Source organism: Leptodactylus fuscus, chromosome 3 (assembly GCF_031893055.1).
Source record: "Leptodactylus fuscus isolate aLepFus1 chromosome 3, aLepFus1.hap2, whole genome shotgun sequence".
NCBI classification, from domain to species: domain Eukaryota; kingdom Metazoa; phylum Chordata; class Amphibia; order Anura; family Leptodactylidae; genus Leptodactylus; species Leptodactylus fuscus.
In genome coordinates, this window is record NC_134267.1 from 246,099,678 (window position 1) to 246,116,961 (window position 17,284).

General features: G+C 47.7%; 1 protein-coding gene across 1 annotated transcript; it reads right to left on the reverse strand.

Annotated features, from left to right (window-relative positions):
• Positions 1-2,334: 2,334 nt before the first annotated feature.
• On the reverse strand, positions 2,335-16,049 carry LOC142198399 (uncharacterized). The gene is made up of 7 exons (XM_075269427.1): positions 15,839-16,049; positions 15,414-15,572; positions 14,599-14,757; positions 14,181-14,339; positions 13,357-13,435; positions 12,714-12,845; positions 2,335-6,579 (listed from the first exon to the last, which is right to left on the reverse strand). Exons 1-7 carry the CDS (start codon positions 15,983-15,985, stop codon positions 4,664-4,666), a joined length of 2,751 nt encoding a protein of 916 aa, XP_075125528.1. The 5' UTR covers positions 15,986-16,049; the 3' UTR covers positions 2,335-4,663.
• Between the last annotated feature and the right edge of the window lie 1,235 nt (positions 16,050-17,284).

The window sequence follows — 17,284 nt, forward strand, 5'->3', positions numbered from 1 at the left end:
ACTCAGTGCATTTAGGCATGTAGACATGGTCAAGACAATCTCCTGCAGTTCAAACCGAGCATCAGTATGGGGGGGAAGAAAGGTGATTTGAGTGCCTTTGAACGTGGCATGGTTGTTGGTGCCAGAAGGGCTGGTCTGAGTATTTCAGAAACTGCTGATCTACTGGGATTTTCACGCACAACCATCTCTAGGGTTTACAGAGAATGGTCCGAAAAAGAAAAAACATCCAGTGAGCGGCAGTTCTGTGGGGGGTGGAAATGCGTTGTTGATGCCAGAGGTCAGAGGAGAATGGCCAGACTGGTTCCAGCTGATAGAAAGGCAACAGTGACTCAAATAGCCACCCGTTACACCCAAGGTAGCCAGAAGAGCATCTCTGAACGCCGCACAGTACGTTGAACTTTGAGGCTACAGATGGGCTACAGCAGCAGAAGACCACACCGGGTGCCACTCCTTTCAGCTAAGAACAGGAAACTGAGGCTACAATTTGCACAAGCTCATCGAAATTGGACAATTGAAGATTGGAAAAACGTTGCCTGGTCTGATGAGTCTCGATTTCTGCTGCGACATTCGGATGGTAGGGTCAGAATTTGGCGTCAACAACATGAAAGCATGGATCCATCCTGCCTTGTATCGGTAACGGTTCAGGCTGGTGGTGGTGGTGTCATGGTGTGGGGAATATTTTCTTGGCACTCTTTGGGCCCCTTGGTACCAATTGAGCATCGTTGCAACGCCAAAGCCTACCTGAGTATTGTTGCTGACCATGTCCATCCCTTTATGACCACAATGTACCCAACATCTGATGGCTACTTTCAGCAGGATAATGCGCCATGTCATAAAGCTGGAATCATCTCAGACTGGTTTCTTGAACATGACAATGAGTTCACTGTACTCCAATGGCCTCCACAGTCACCAGATCTCAATCCAATAGAGGAGCATCTTTGGGATGTGGTGGAACGGGAGATTCGCATCATGGATGTGCAGCCGACAAATCTGCGACTGCAACTGTGTGATGCCATCATGTCAATATGGAGCAAAATCTCTGAGGAATGCTTCCAGCACCTTGTTGTATCTATGCCACGAAGAATGGAGGCAGTTCTGAAGGCAAAAGGGGGTCCAACCCGTTACTAGCATGGTCTACCTAATAAAGTGGCCGGTGAGTGTACATTGTCCTATATACACTGTACATTATATACATTGTCCTATATACACTGGCAGGGCTGCCATCAGGAATTTTGGGGCCCCATACAGCCTCAGCGTCTGCCCCCCCCCCCCTGCCATTTTAAACCTACTTTATTTTGCGACATTCCAATTCTGTATTACATTTACCTTTCACAAAAAAAATGTAAACCCTGCCACTCCAACTTGTATGACACTTGTCTGGCACTTGTATGGCACTTGTATGACACTTGTATGGCACTTGTATGACACTTGTATGGCACTTGTATGACACTTGTATGGCACTTGTATGACACTTGTATGGAACTTGTATGGCACTTGTCTGGCACTTGTATGACACTTGTATGGCACTTGTATGGCACTTGTATGACACTTGTCTGGCACTTGTATGACAGATTAATAATAGGAGTCATTTTGTTAAGTCTTTTGGTCAAGTATGTTTATTACTATTACATGTAGTATTACAAGGCTTCATCAGATTCTATTTGCAGGTATAATCTGCTCCGTGTGACCGCGCCTATAGAGAGCCGACACCTTCTATAAGAGCCTCCTAATAGATCCTCATGGCTTATTCACATTGTGTTTTTGGCCTCCCTTGCCGGGATACGTTGGTAACCAGTCAGAATCAGCTGTCAACTTATCCCTGCACAAAGAACTGGCCATTAAAAAAAAGGGGGGGCCTGCAGTTCTCTGTGCAGGGATAAGTGGGGAGCTGATTGTGACTAGTTACCAACGTATCCCGGCAAGGGAGGCCAAAAATGCAATGTGAACACTCCCATAAAGTGAAAGTCCCACCCCCAAACAGGCTGCTATGCTAGTAACATATCAGCCTACATCATTATTAGTACAAAGCACACATATATATATTATTGCCCCAAATGTTCCCTCTCCGCAGTGCCGCACACCCGATGCCCCAACAATCCCCCCGTCCACCTTCTAACATCTTTCCATTGCCCCCTGTACCTATAAATGATGTCCCTGGCGCCCGCAGCAGTCATTGTGCCCAGTGAGCAACGCCGAGCTCCAGCTCCTCATACAGGTGCAGTACTCCCGCTCGCCGGCTTCAATACGGGTAGTACTGCGCATGTGCGAGGAGCTGGAGCTCGGCGCTGCTCACTGGGCACAATGACTGCTACAGGCGCCAGGGGGCCGGCACACGGTGGCGGGCCAAAACCGGGCCCCCCCCCATTTTTCAATTTGGCCAGGCCCCTTACGCCAGTAGCAGTAGTACTGGCCTATCAGCGGCCATGACACTGGCCTATATACGCTCTACATTATATACACTGTCCTATATACGCTCTACATTATATACATTGTCCTATATACGCTGTACATTATATACATTGTCCTATATACGCTCTACATTATATACACTGTCCTATATACTGTAATATATACATTAGTTTTGCAGAATTCCCTCTATATTTCTAGGACTATATTGAGCTGCGTCATTTAATGTATCGAAAAACTCGATTGGATGTTTGTTGGGGGAATAAATAACAAGTAATTCTGTAATCTCAGGTTTGGTTTCTGCCTCTTGTAACGACGTTTCCTCTTTATAGCATTCGCCATGTAGAATAAATGGTTATTATGGTTACTCTCTGGGTCGCCCTTCTCACCCTGCTGCCCTCTATATAAGCTCCTCCATACCCGCTATCCTGTCGGGGGTCTCCGGGTCGGTCTGATTACTGTAATACCTTCTCACCCTGCTGCCCTCTATATAAGCACCTCCATACTCGCTATCCTGTCGGGGGTCTCCGGGTTGGTCTGATTACTGTAATACCTTCTCACCCTGCTGCCCTCTATATAAGCACCTCCATACCCGCTATCCTGTCGGGGGTCTCTGGGTCGGTCTGATTACTGTATTACCTTTTCACCCTGCTGCCCTCTATATAAGCACCTCCATACCCGCTATCCTGTCGGGGGTCTCCGGGTCAGTCTGATTACTGTAATACCTTCTCACCCTGCTGCCCTCTATATCAGCACCTCCATACCCGCTATCCTGTCGGGGGTCTCCGGGTCAGTCTGATTACTGTAATACCTTCTCACCCTGCTGCCCTCTATATAAGCACCTCCATACCCGCTATCCTGTCGGGGGTCTCCGGGTCAGTCTGATTACTGTAATACCTTCTCACCCTGCTGCCCTCTATATAAGCTCCTCCATACTCGCTATCCTGTCGGGGGTCTCCGGGTCAGTCTGATTACTGTAATACCTTCTCACCCTGCTGCCCTCTATATAAGCTCCTCCATACTCGCTATCCTGTCGGGGGTCCCCGGGTCAGTCTGATTACTGTAATACCTTCTCACCCTGCTGCCCTCTATATAAGCTCCTCCATACTCGCTATCCTGTCGGGGGTCTCCGGGTCGGTCTGATTACTGTAATACCTTCTCACCCTGCTGCCCTCTATATAAGCACCTCCATACCCGCTATCCTGTCGGGGGTCTCCGGGTCGGTCTGATTACTGTAATACCTTCTCACCCTGCTGCCCTCTATATAAGCACCTCCATACCCGCTATCCTGTCGGGGGTCTCTGGGTCGGTCTGATTACTGTAATACCTTCTCACCCTGCTGCCCTCTATATAAGCACCTCCATACTCGCTATCCTGTCGGGGGTCTCCAGGTCGTTCCCTGTTCACCTCCATGGCTTTCCACTTGGCCTCTCACATGATCACACACGTTGACTCTTGGGGTTTGTAAAGAGGACCCATCACCACCTCTATCCGGCTCTCTGCATCCTTCAGTAGGTGCTCGGCATCTGGTTCTGGCATAGGTGTAGTTTTTCTCTAACTCCCCCCACTCCTGAGTCATTGGTGGTGTTAGTTTTACCAGTCAGTCAGGTCGGTAGTGCTGGACTTGAGCAGACACCGCCTGACAGTATGGAGCACAATTAGCATATTGGGTGTTGAGACGATCAGAAATGATATGACCACTCCTACTGCAGCACTTGGGACAATTCAGTTTCTTCCTCATCCGACTTCGAGTGGCCTGGTACTCCCACTGCTCATGGCTTCGTATTGTGACATTATCCCAAGGCCCTTCGGGGTTGTATATGAGGACCCGGGCCGAGCCTCTCCTTCAGGGTGGTCTTTTCTTCCTTGATAAAGAGCTGGTGGCTTCTTTCCCGTAGAGTCTGGCTAGTTGTAATAAAGAGCTAGCGGGGGGACTTCCTCCTTGGATGGATGTCTCTCTGTGGTTAGTCAGTTGGGTTGGGTGCAATCACTTGCTTCCACTTCTCTACAACTTAGTGGTTGTTTCACTGGAGGAAGCCATGCAAGTGGGAGTGGAGCATAAACAGAGAGAAGTATAATGGAAAGATCTGCGCGGCTTCCAGATTGGCTGCAACGTTTAGGCTACAAATACTAAAAGGAAATGCAAAATACTATGGGAAAAATGCCAGCGTCTTATAAAAACATGAGCTGTGTCACCGAGACCAAGAGGCAGTGCTGGATATTTTCCACCTACAGAACATCAAAACGGCTATTCCCTTTACTGTATTCCGTCACAGGTAACAAGATTATTCTCCCCTGTGTGACTTCTCTCATGTCTAGTAAGATTTGATTTAGCTATAAAACATTTCCCACATTCTGAACATGAATATGGCTTCTCTCCTGTGTGACTTCTCTCATGTGCAACAAGAAGTCCTTTTCGACTAAAACATTTCCCACATAGTGAACATGAATATGGCTTCTCTCCTGTGTGACTTCTCTTATGTGTAACAAGATGTGATATATTTGTAAAACATTTCCCACATTCTGAGCATAAATATGGCTTCTCTCCTGTGTGACCTCTCTCATGTATAACGAGACTTGATTTGTTTGTAAAACATTTCCCACATTCTGAACATGAATATGGCTTCTCTCCCGTGTGAATTCTTTTATGTATAACAAGACTTGATTTACTCGGAAGACATTTCCCACACTCTGAACACAAATGTGGTTTCTCTCCTGTGTGACATCTCTTATGTATAATAAGACTTGATTTGTTTGTAAAACATGTTCCACATTCTGAACATAAATATGGCTTCTCCCCTGTGTGACTTCTCTGATGTGAAATAAGATTTAATTTATCTATAAAACATTTCCCACATTCTGAACATGAATATGGTTTCTCTCCTGTGTGACTTCTTTCATGAGCAACAAGATGTCCTTTTTGACTAAAACATTTCCCACATTCTGAACATGAAAATGGCTTCTCTCCTGTGTGAATTCTCTTATGTGTAACAAGATGTGATATATTTGTAAAACATGTCCCACATTCTGAGCATGAATATGGCTTCTCTCCTGTGTGAATTCTTTTATGCATAACAAGACTTGATTTATTCGGAAAACATTTCCCACACTCTGAACACAAATGTGGTTGCTCTCCTGTGTGACTTCTCTCATGTATAACGAGACCCGATTTGTTTGTAAAACATGTCCCACATTCTGAACATGAATACGGCTTCTCTCCTCTGTGACTTCTTTCATGTGAATGAAGACTTGATTTCTGAGTAAAACCTCTCCCACATTCTGAGCATGAATATGGCTTCTCACCTGTGTGACTTCTCCTATGCGTAACAAGATATGATTTCCTTATAAAACATTTCCCACATTCTGAGCATGAAAATGGCTTCTCTCCTGTGTGAATTCTTTTATGTACATCAAGATATGATATATTTGTAAAACATTTCCCACATTCTGAACATGAATACGGCTTCTCTCCTCTGTGACTTCTTTCATGTGCAAGAAGACTTGATTTCTGAGAAAAACCTCTCCCACATTCTGAACATGAATATGGCTTCTCTCCTGTGTGACTTCTCCTATGCATAACAAGATATGATTTCAATATAAAACATTTCCCACATTCTGAGCATGAAAATGGCTTCTCTCCTGTGTGAATTCGTTTATGTAGAACAAGACTTGATTTCTTTGGATAGCATTTCCCACATTCTGAACATGAATATGGCTTCTCTCCTGTATGACTTTTCTCATGGTTAACAGAAACTGATTGATGTGCAAAGCATTCTGCACACATTGAGCATGAAACAAGCTTCTTTCCTGTGTGACCTTCCTGCTGAATATCTGTGAAGCATTTCCCACACGCTGAACATGAATATGGCTTCTTTCCTGTATGAATTTTTCTGTGTGTTGTAAGACTTGCACTATTTATGAACTCTCTTCCACATTCCTCACACTGAAACCCTTTCCTCTCTTCCTGCCCAGTACTTGTGGTAACAATCTGTGGTTGGTCAGAAGGTTCCTCATGATTTGGGGGATTATATGATGGATCTGTACTGTGATGTCCTGGATGTACATGAGGGGTAATGAGGTTTTCTCCTGAGGAGCGCTCCATCATATCTTCATCTTCTCCTTTATCACTTACTGATAACATGACGTTTCCCTCAGAGATCGCACTGGGATTTTCTGTAAGAGTAAAAATGGATTTTATGATTATTATTGATTATAACACAAAGTTATGACCTATTAGGTTTCATTGAGATGGATGCAAGGAAGATGCAATTTTACCTTCTGTATTAAAGTTGAAATTTCATCCTGGCCAAAGGCGTGATGATCGGCGCGTACAGCACCATAGGTCCGTACCATGCTACTAGTTTGTCATATTATTAGGTCATGGGACTTCCACTGTGTTGGGATTTAGTGTTTGTCCCATGAAGAAATAATTCTGAATGTTTTTGCACTAACCCCTCTTATACAAAAAAGCTCATCTTCCTATTCGAGGAATTACATTCCAGTAGCGCCACCTGCTGTATGGGAAAAAAAGGGATTTTTGTGTACTCGCCTGTAAAATTCTTTTCTCGTTGTTTCACTGGGGGACACAGCACCATGGGTATAGACCTGGTCATTAGGAGGCAGACACTAGGAAACAAAAAAGTGGTTGGCTCCGCCTACGCAGGCTATATTCTCTCACTGGTAGAATGTTCAGGCAATTTTGTACCACAGCAGTAGGAGAGAGTCCCCAAATGAACAATATATATGGAACCAAAAACCACCAAAAAACCTAAACCCATGAAGGGAAAAAGAAAACCCCAACCCTGTGCCAAAACTTAATACGGGAAGGACCTGTGTCCCCCAGTGAAACAACGAGAAAAGGATTTTACAGGTGAGTACACAAAAATCCCTTTTTCTCGCAATATTTCTGGGGAACACAGTAACCATGGGACGTCCAACAGCAGTCCCAGAGGGAGGGAAACCTCAAGACAACCTTGCGAACAATCAGCGCACTGCTGCCTGAAGAACTTTTCAACCCAAACTGGCAATGGCAGAAGGCACAGAATGAATCTGATAAAACTTAGTGAAAGTGTGAACCGAAGACTAGGTGGCAGCCTTGCAGACCTGGGAAACGGAAGCCTGATGCCGAACAGCCCAGGAGGCACAAACAGCCCTAGTCGAATGAGCCGTCACCCGGAAGGGAGAATCCCTACCCTTAAGCCGATAGGCTTCCCTGATGACAGACCGAATCCATCTAGCGATGGACACCTTCAAAGCAGGTAAGCCCTTCCTGGATCCTTCTGGAAGAACAAAAAGAATCACAGCGCCGAAATGGCTCCGTGAAAGCCAGATAGACTCTGACTGCTCAGACCACATCCAGGCAATGGAGGGAGTGCTCCCGAGGATTGCTTTGGTTCCGGACAAAAAGATGGCAGAACAATGTCCTCATTGAGATGGAAAGAGGACACCACTTTGGGAAGGAAGGATGGAGGGAGACGAAGCACAACCTTGTCCTTATATATAACCAGGAAGGAGGGCTGGCATGACAAAGCCGCCAGCTCAGATACCCTACGAATAGAAGTGATGGCGACCAAAAACTCCACATTCCAAGAAAGCAGGCGAAGAGAGATGTCCCTTAGCGGCTCAAAAGGAAGAGCCTGTAGAACCTCTAAGATGAGATTGAGATTCCAAGGATCAATAGGAGGCCGGTACGTAGGAACACAATGCGCTACCCCCTGAAGAAAAGTCTGTACCTGAGGTAAGAAGGCAATAGCCTTCTGGAAAAGAATGGAAAGTGCCGAGACCTAACCCCTCAAGGTAGACAGACCAAGACCCTGGTCCAGCCCAGACTGCAAAAACGCCAGGACCCTAGGCAAAGAAAAAACAAGAGGATGACACTCTTCCGCTTCACACCAACGGACAAAGGCCTTCCAGCTGCGGTAGTATAGCTTTTCTGATTGAGGCTTCCTGGCCCTAATCATAGTCCGGATAACAGGCTCAGAAAAACCTCGGCGTTTCAACAGCCACGCCATTAAACGCAGCCGATGTAAGGAAGGATGGAATAGCGGCCCCTGAGAGAGCAGATCTGTTTGTAGAGGCAGAGGCCAGGGAGCGTTTGCTACCAGAGCCATGAGATCTGTGTACCACGCTCGACGAGGCCAGTCTGGAGCCACCAGGATCACAGGAACCCCCTCGACCTTGAGTTTCTTGAGAACCTAAGGGAGGAGAGGAAGAGGGGAAAGGACAACCTCCGGCCAGCCCCACCTGAAGCACAACTAGAGAAACACACCCTAATGGAGGGACCATTTGCCCAGATCGAGACCCCCCGGCTGGGAAAGTCTACGGCCCAATTGTCTACCCCTGGAATGTGGACCGCTGAGAGGGTGGGGACTTGAACCTCTGTCCACCTTAGAGAGTGGGAGGCTCCCAGAAAGGCTGCCCTGCTCCTGGTCCCGCCCTGATGGTTTAGATAAGCCATGGCCGTGGAATTGTCCGACTGGATGCGGACTGGCCTGTCCCGGAGAAGAGGAGTCCAATAACACAGAGCCCAAAAGATGGCTCTCAAATCCACCAGATTGATCTGAAGCGAGGCTTCTTACTGAAGCAGAATCACGATTCAGCGGTCCAGGCTGAACTGTCACCGGTCCCAACGTGCCAGGATTGCCAACTGAAGGGGCCTTGAATGGAACTGGGCATAAAGGACGGCCTTGAAGGAGGAGATGCATGCAGAACCGGATGGTACATGGTGACCTCCTCTGCAGGCGTGAAACATTGGACCGAAGATTCCGAATTTTTGATTCCATCCACTGAGGTGGCACCAGACCGGACTTTTCCATGTTCACAAGCCATCCAAACCACTGAAGCAGGTCCATGGTGACCTTTAGCTTGGAAAGATTGTCCGTCCTGGAGGATGCTTTGATCAGCAGATGATCCAGGTATGGAATCACCGCTACCCCTCGGGGAGACTCCACCTGGAAAATTTGAACTCGAACAAACCTGTTGAGCATCTTCACGTCCAAGATGGGGCGGAGGGAACAGTCCTTCTTTGGAACAGTAAATAGGTTTGAATAGAACCCCTGGAACCGTTGGGAAATAGGCACGGGCACAATTACCCCTTGCTCCTGAAGCCTGGCGATTGCCTTTAGAAAAGCAGCCGCCCAGGCGGGGGAAGAAGGTAAAGAGGAACGAATAAACTTTTCTTCTGGGAGGGCGGCGTACTCTATGGAGTAGATGTACGACACCACCTCCCGAACCCAGGCGAGCCACATGTCCTGGAAGGCATGCAGACGTCCCCCCACCCAAGAATTCCTGGATGGGGGCAGCCCTTCATGCAGAGGGGGGCTTGGTAACTCCGAATCTCACAGGCTTAGATCGGAAATGCCAGGCAGGTCTGGGCTTAAAGGAGGGCTTCTTCAAGCGCGACTCCCTAGGAGATTGTTCACTGAAGCAGGACAAGGAGCCTTGAAAAAAACTAAACCGCTGAGAACGGCTAGAAGACGAGGCAGGCTGCCGCCTAGAACGCCTCTGAGGTGCAGAGCTGATTCATCAGCCAAACCAGCTCTCAACTGTTTACCCCAAGCAATACAAGCCTTACTAACCCAGGACGCAGCAAAAGCGGGCCGCAAGGCAGATTTAGCCAAGGAGTCCAGCTTCTTATCAGCGGGATCACTTAGAGAGGCAGCATTAGCTAGAGGCAAGATGGTAGCCTTACACAGCCTGGCAATAGCCGGATCAACTGCAGGAGGCTCAGTATACCTAGACACACACTGGTCTGGGAATGGAAAAAGGACATCTGACCTCCTGGTAGAAGACAAGGGCCGGTCCGGATGACGCCACTGTTCCTGCAATATATGATCAAACGCCCCATGGTTAGGAAACACCAAGGGCAACCGGCGACTATGGCGAAAAAACACATCCTCCTTAGCCCCAGACTCAGAGCCCTCTGTCAATTGCAGTGTATCACGTACAGCACGTACAAGCTCCTGTGTAGCAGCTGCTACTGATGTGCCTGACTGAAACTCTGTATCGGAGTCAGAGGCGTCTCCAGATGAAACAGAATCCACAGGAGAAGACTTAGATCCTTAGATTTCTTGGAGGAGCCGTGCCTAGACCCTCTGCCTGGCGAAAACCCAGGGGAGGGAGAGGAAGATGGTGACCCATAGGACAACTTCCTAGTCCGCTTACGAGGACGGCCGCTAGCACTGGGATTGGGGAGTCCCTTAATAGCTTCAACCACAGCAGCAGACTGCGCCGCAATCTGGGCGGGCAAATGCTTCAAGGATAACGCCATAGACTGATTAAGCCTGGCCAAGTGACCCACAGCCTGGGACAGAGAAACCGCCCAATCTGGGGAGGGAGAAGGGCTGGGAGGCTCCTTGGGGGGGGGGGGGGGGGGGTCGAGCGGAACTGCAGAGTGAACAGATAGACACAGACTGCCCGCAAGGAAACTTTTACTTATAGCTGTAGCACGCATAAAACGTAATAACAACAGAGGGTGCAGGGACCCGGGAAGTCTACTCACGAGAAGACATGGCACTGAAAACAACCCCAAAGAGGCCTTCTGGACTATTGGAAGGAGACAGTCACCCACCGCTGCGGACAAGCTGCCAGAGGATCCTACTGAGGCTGCAGAGAAGCACAGGCCTCAGAACCAGAAGTGCCTTTAGATAAGGCCTTCCCCTGCAGATTCCCGCCAAGAACGTGGGAAGGACCCGCCCTGGAACACCCCCCCCATCCAATGGAGACGCAGGGCGGCCCTAGGACTTAGGAAAGTTCAGGGATGAGGCGGGGTCTAATGCGGCCTATTTCCCCAGCCGCGCGCACAGCCCCTGATGCAGCAACAGGGGACTGGGTGACTGCGGGGAGCTCAGAAACAGAGCGCTTGATATGACTAGTGTAGCATATACACTGACAACCCCCTGCCCCTGAAAAGGAAAATAAAAATAAAAACAATATAAGACAGAAAGACCTGACATAAGGTCGTGACTGCCTTCTACGACATTAGGGAAAAAAACTGTCTGAGCATTTTACCAATGAGAGGATATAGCCTGCGTAGGCGGAGCCAACCACTTCTATGTTTCCTAGTGTCCGCCTCCTAATGACCAGGTCTATACCCCATGGTTACTGTGTCCCCCAGTGAAATATTGTGAGAAACCTTTCTGTGACGACCTCAGTAGATGTGCCAAGGTGGACGCACATGCTCAGTCGTCCCTCCTTTGGTTATGTAGTGGGGCTCCTGGTGTGGCTGCCGAATCTTCAATTTTATCGGAGAAGATGCAGAGTAACGCAGAGTCGCCATCACTCATCACTTACTCAGTATCTCCAGAGTCACCACAACAGGAATCCCTGTACATACTGAGCATGTGCGTGCACCTGAGCACATATACTGAGGTGGACACAGAAAAACGTCATTAATAACAGCAGGTGGCGCCACTTTAATGTCATTTCTGGAATATTTGGGGATATATGCATATTTTAGTAAGTGGCTTTAGCTATTAACGGTGTTCTGGGACAAGCAGCACCAAAACCTGCCGGTGTGATCCACACGTATAAAGCTTTGTGTATATTGTATATATTGTGTGTCTAGGACTCTGCTCTACGCTCAGTCGTCCCATCTATTACATAAGCAGAGACTGGAAAGCACCACCTTGTCTGGACTTGTGGCCGTCCGATACCAGAACATTACCCCACTTTCAATATTGACTAGGCAATAAATAAGATAACAACACTGTCATAGGGTGTGAGTCAGACCAAATCACGTATACATCACTGTCACTTGGTCAGGAGACCTGTCTGAACACTGTTGTATTGATGCCTGGACGTCCGCTGCCTCTGGGGAGAAACACCAGATCCCAGATAAAGGGGTTGTGCATCAATACAAACGGCAATAAGTAGTAGATTATGTGAATGGAATCTGCATTTTGGAGGAAATTTGTAAAGAATTGTTAAAAAAAAAAAAAAGTTTCCTTGGCCTCCCTGGCTGCTCAGACGCTGTAGGTCGGTGCAAGTCCTTTCACTCAGTCATGCGGAGTAGAGTACAGTACAGCTTCTGCTGTATCCTCAGTGACAGACGCACGGAGATCATTCCGGTTGGACATAGAATATCCTCTGCTTCTCAGAGAGAAAGTCCAGAATAAGCAGCAGCATTATTACCAGTAACAGGTGGACGCCCTGTAAGACGCCAAACATTAGATGAGCTCCTCACCCCTCGGGGCTGCTCCCCTGCTTATCAGGTATGAGGAACGAGGAGAGTTACTGGACTGGAGCTCTAAGGGGGAACCGACCTGAAGAAACCTGGGACTTCTCCTTCTCCATTCATGACTCCGTACCTGTGGTAACACCTCCTGGAATCTCCTCCTCCACTTCCCTCTTACACAGGTGATGGCCCCTCATCCTCTCTTCTTCAGCCTCCGCTTTAATATCAGTCACATCTTCTCCCTGATTTCTGGCAATGGCTCCATCTGTAGGAAACACACAGTGATGGGATAGATTGCCATGTGATGAGGAGATGATGGGAGTAGTAGTATCTAGAGGAAAAAGTCTCCGCTCCTTACACTGCTGATCAGTCCAGTAATCCGTCTCCTCTTCTGCTTCTTCTTTAACCTCAGCCTTAATATCCATCAGATCTTCACCCTAAACAATGAAAAATAAGTTGGTCAGACCAGGATCCTGCAGATCAGTGTCCAGAGCCTTGTATAGGAGCTAAGCTGCAGTAACTGTATTCCGCCACTATACATAGGACGGTGCTGTCTGCTCCATTCACTGTCTATTGGCTGCTGAGAACATCTGACTGGTGGGGGTGCCGGGTGTCAAACACCACCGATCTGATAATTATGGCCTATTGTTCAGTAACTTTACAGTCGGATGTTGATGAGACTTTAGTGCCATCTACCTGCTGATTGTCCGGGACATTCTCCTCCGGGCAGTCCTGTGGAGTAGTAGTATCTAGAGGAGAAAGTCTCTGCTCCTTACACTGCTGATCAGTCCAGGAATCCGTCTCCTCTTCTGCTTCTTCTTTAACCTCAGCCTTAATATCCACCAGATCTTCAGCCTGAACAGGGAAGAAATAATGTAAAAGTCACTTCAGTTCGGTCAGGTTTTGATGAGAATTTAGCGGCTTCTACCTGCTGTCTGGATCTGGCGGTATTATGTGCACATCCCTCCATATGTTCCTGTTCTAGGAAGGGTTACACGTGACCTTCACCTGATGACCACAAGTAGCCCTTATACACTCTGTGTAATGACCCTCCGCGCCCTCTAAAATATAATTTCCCTCTTGCACCCACACTATGCCCAGGGAACATGTATTCATCATTCTAGCCTTCAGCAATCAGTGCCGCCTCCACAGTGATGGAAGTGATCATTGCACTAAGAAAGGGGTTATGGCTGTGGGTCCGGACATGAAGGAGTCCCTGCATTAGGAAGGGTTACTGGTGGTCATACTTACTAGGCTGCGACTCCCAAGGGCACTCTGATGTAATTCAGCAAATGAGCTGTCACTGACTCATTTACTGCGCGAGAGGCGGAAGATTTGGACTCAGGCGAGGGGAGTATCATAACTGCCTAATTCCTGCTGTGTGATTGGTGGGATTAGTATTAGTTACTAAATAGTCTAACTCCATAGTATTATATCAGTGACAACCACCACCAGGGGAACTAGGAAGATCTGGGTACTGTCCTGTATACAACTAATGGTTGGGAACTAGAACGGCAACAGGCTGATACTAGGACACTGTTAAGGACACTTATCTTTCCTCAAGACAGAGAAGTGAAGGGAAGACTTCAGTGCCATCTACCTGCTGACTGTCTGGGACACTCTCCTCTGGGCAGTCCTGTGGAGTAGTAGTATCTAGATGATAAAGTCTCCGCTCCTTGCACTGCTGATCAGTCCAGTAATCCGTCTCCTCTTCTGCTTCTTCTTTAACCTCAGCCTTAATATCCATCAGATCTTCACCCTAAACAATGAAAAATAAGTTGGTCAGACCAGGATCCTGCAGATCAGTGTCCAGAGCCTTGTATAGGAGCGAAGCTGCAGTAACTGTATTCCGCCACTATACATAGGATGGCGCTGTCTGCTCCATTCACTGTCTATTGGCTGCTGAGAACATCTGACTGGTGGGGGTGCCGGGAGTCTAATACCACCGATCTGATAATTATGGCCTATTGTTCAGTAACTTTGCAGTCGGATGTTGATGAGACTTTAGTGCCATCTACCTGCTGATTGTCCGGGACATTCTCCTCCGGGCAGTCCTGTGGAGTAGTAGTATCTAGAGGAGAAAGTCTCCGCTCCTTACACTGCTGATCAGTCCAGTAATCCGTCTCCTCTTCTGCTTCTTCTTTAACCTCAGCCTTAATATCCATCAGATCTTCACCCTAAACAGAGAAGAAATAATGTAAAAGTCACTTCAGTTCGGTCAGGTTTTGATGAAAATTTAGCGGCTTCTACCTGCTGTCTGGATCTGGCGGTATTATGTGCACATCCCTCCATATGTTCCTGTTCTAGGAAGGGTTACACGTGGCCTTCATCTGACCCTCCGCACCCTCTAAAATATAATGTCCCTCTTGCTCCCACACTATGCCCAGGGAACATGTATTCATCATTCCAGCCTTCAGCAATCAGTGGCCCCTCCACAGTGATGGAAGTGATCATTGCACTAATAAAGGGGATATGGCTGTGGGTCCTGACATGAAGGAGTCCCTGCATTAGGAAGGGTTACTGGTGCTCATACTTACTAGGCTGCGACTCCCAAGGGCACTCTGATGTAATTCAGAAAATGAGCTGTCACTGACTCAGGCGAGGGGAGTATCATAACTGCCTAATGCCTGCTGTGTGATTGATGGGCTTAGTATTAGCTGCTAAATAGTCTAACTCCATAGTATTATATCAGTGACAACCACCACCAGGGGAACTAGGAAGATCTGGGTACTGTCCTGTATACAACTAATGGTTGGGAACTAGAACGGCAACAGGCTGATACTAGGACACTCTTTCCTCAAGACAGAGAAGTGAAGACTTCAGTGCCATCTACCTGCTGACTGTCCGGGACATTCTCCTCCGGGCAGTCCTGTGGAGTAGTAGTATCTAGATGATAAAGTCTCCGCTCCTTACACTGCTGATCAGTCCAGGAATCCGTCTCCTCTTCTGCTTCTTCTTTAACCTCAGCCTTAATGTCCATCAGATCTTCACCCTAAACAATGAAAAATAAGTTGGTCAGACCAGGAACCTGCAGATCAGTGTCCAGAGCCTTGTATAGAAGCTAAGCCGTAGTAACTGTATTCCGCCACTATACATAGGACGGCGCTGTCTGCTTACTGCTTCGTTCACTGTCTATTGGCTGCTGAGAACATCTGACTGGTGGAGGTGCCGGGTGTCAAACACCATTGATCTGATAATTATGGCCTATTGTTCAGTAACTTTACAGTCGGATGTTGATGAGACTTTAGCGCCAATTACCTGCTGATTGTCCGGGACATTCTCCTCCGGGCAGTCCTGTGGAGTAGTAGTATCTAGAGGAGAAAGTCTCCGCTCCTTACACTGCTGATCAGTCCAGTAATCCGTCTCCTCTTCTGCTTCTTCTTTAACCTCAGCCTTAATATCCATCAGATCTTCACCCTAGACAGGGAAGAAACAACATTCACTTGGGTTCTGTCACTTTATGGTCAGGTTTTGGTGAGACTGTAAGGAGATGAAACATCCGCCATGTTTGCCTTCAGTAGGTGTTCCTGTGACTGGTTCGGCCCCCATGGGACAGGTAGGTCACTACTCCGGAGAGACCCTTTATTACAAGTGCATGAACCCCTTCAGTCGCCAAAGGAGTCCCTGCATTCCAACACACAGTCCCTGAGATGCGCCACTAAGGGTTACTATAGTTCACCGGTCAATGACCTCTAGTAACCTCTACCACCTGATATAAGCCTGCAACAAATGATTTACTGTGTGAGAGGAGAAGGTTCTGGACAAAGGAGAAGTGACAATATCTGTGTAGGGGGGTTTGTTTTATTCTTGTTTGTTTTTGTGGGGTGTTTTATCTCAGTAATAGATGTTTCAGTGCGGTTTGTATTTATGATATAACTACTGGTTAGTAATGTCTGTTGTCTGATTGAGGGGTTTAGTATTAGTCACTACTCTATCTCCTCATTATTATGCCACTACCCACCGCCACCAGGGGTACCAGGAAGAGCTGGGTACTATCCAGTATCCCCAAACCATGGGCCTTCCTACCGGGGTCATTCCAGGCTCTTCAGCTAGAGAACAAAGTTTACTACTTTACCCCAGGATTATTCTCAGAAGAGTCTGCCCATAGCGAACTGCTTAAAGCACACGTGTCTGTATGAAGTATATAGCTATAACATGCTGAGAAGGGGAATGTCTCATGAGAGATTTCTACTACTACTGATACCGATGTATCGCTGAATCATGTAAGTATAAGTGACAGTATTCTGCAAGTGAGAGCCTGTTCTACAGCCTGCGCGAGACACGACTACATTATAGTTATATCCTTATCCATTACTATACGACAATGCAGTGAGGGGAGGCCTATAGCGCCATCTACCTGCTGAGTGTCTGGTACATGTATGAGTGCAGGAGCGGTGAGCTCCACCCCTTATATAGATGTACCCCAGGACTCAGCAGCGCCATCTACCTGCTGACTGTCTGGTACATGTATGAGTGCAGGAGCTCCACCCCCTATATACAGGTACCCCAGGACTCAGCAGCGCCATCTACCTGCTGACTGTCTGGGACATGTATGAGTGCAGGAGCTCCACCCCCTATATAGATGTACCCCAGGACTCAGCAGTGCCATCTACCTGCTGACTGTCTGGTACATGTATGAGTACAGGAGCGGCGAGCTCCACCCCTATATAGATGTACCCCAGGACTCAGCAGCGCCATCTACCT

Coding starts and splice junctions, on each gene's coding strand:
- LOC142198399 (XM_075269427.1), bottom strand. CDS start 15,985: ATGGATATTAAGGCTGAGGTTAAAGAAGAAGCAGAAGAGGAGACGGAT. Junction 15,573..15,838: donor ATGTCCCGGACAATCAGCAG/GTAATTGGCGCT, acceptor TTCATTGTTTAG/GGTGAAGATCTGATGGACAT. Junction 13,436..14,180: donor GTGTCCCAGACAGTCAGCAG/GTAGATGGCACT, acceptor TTCCCTGTTCAG/GCTGAAGATCTGGTGGATAT.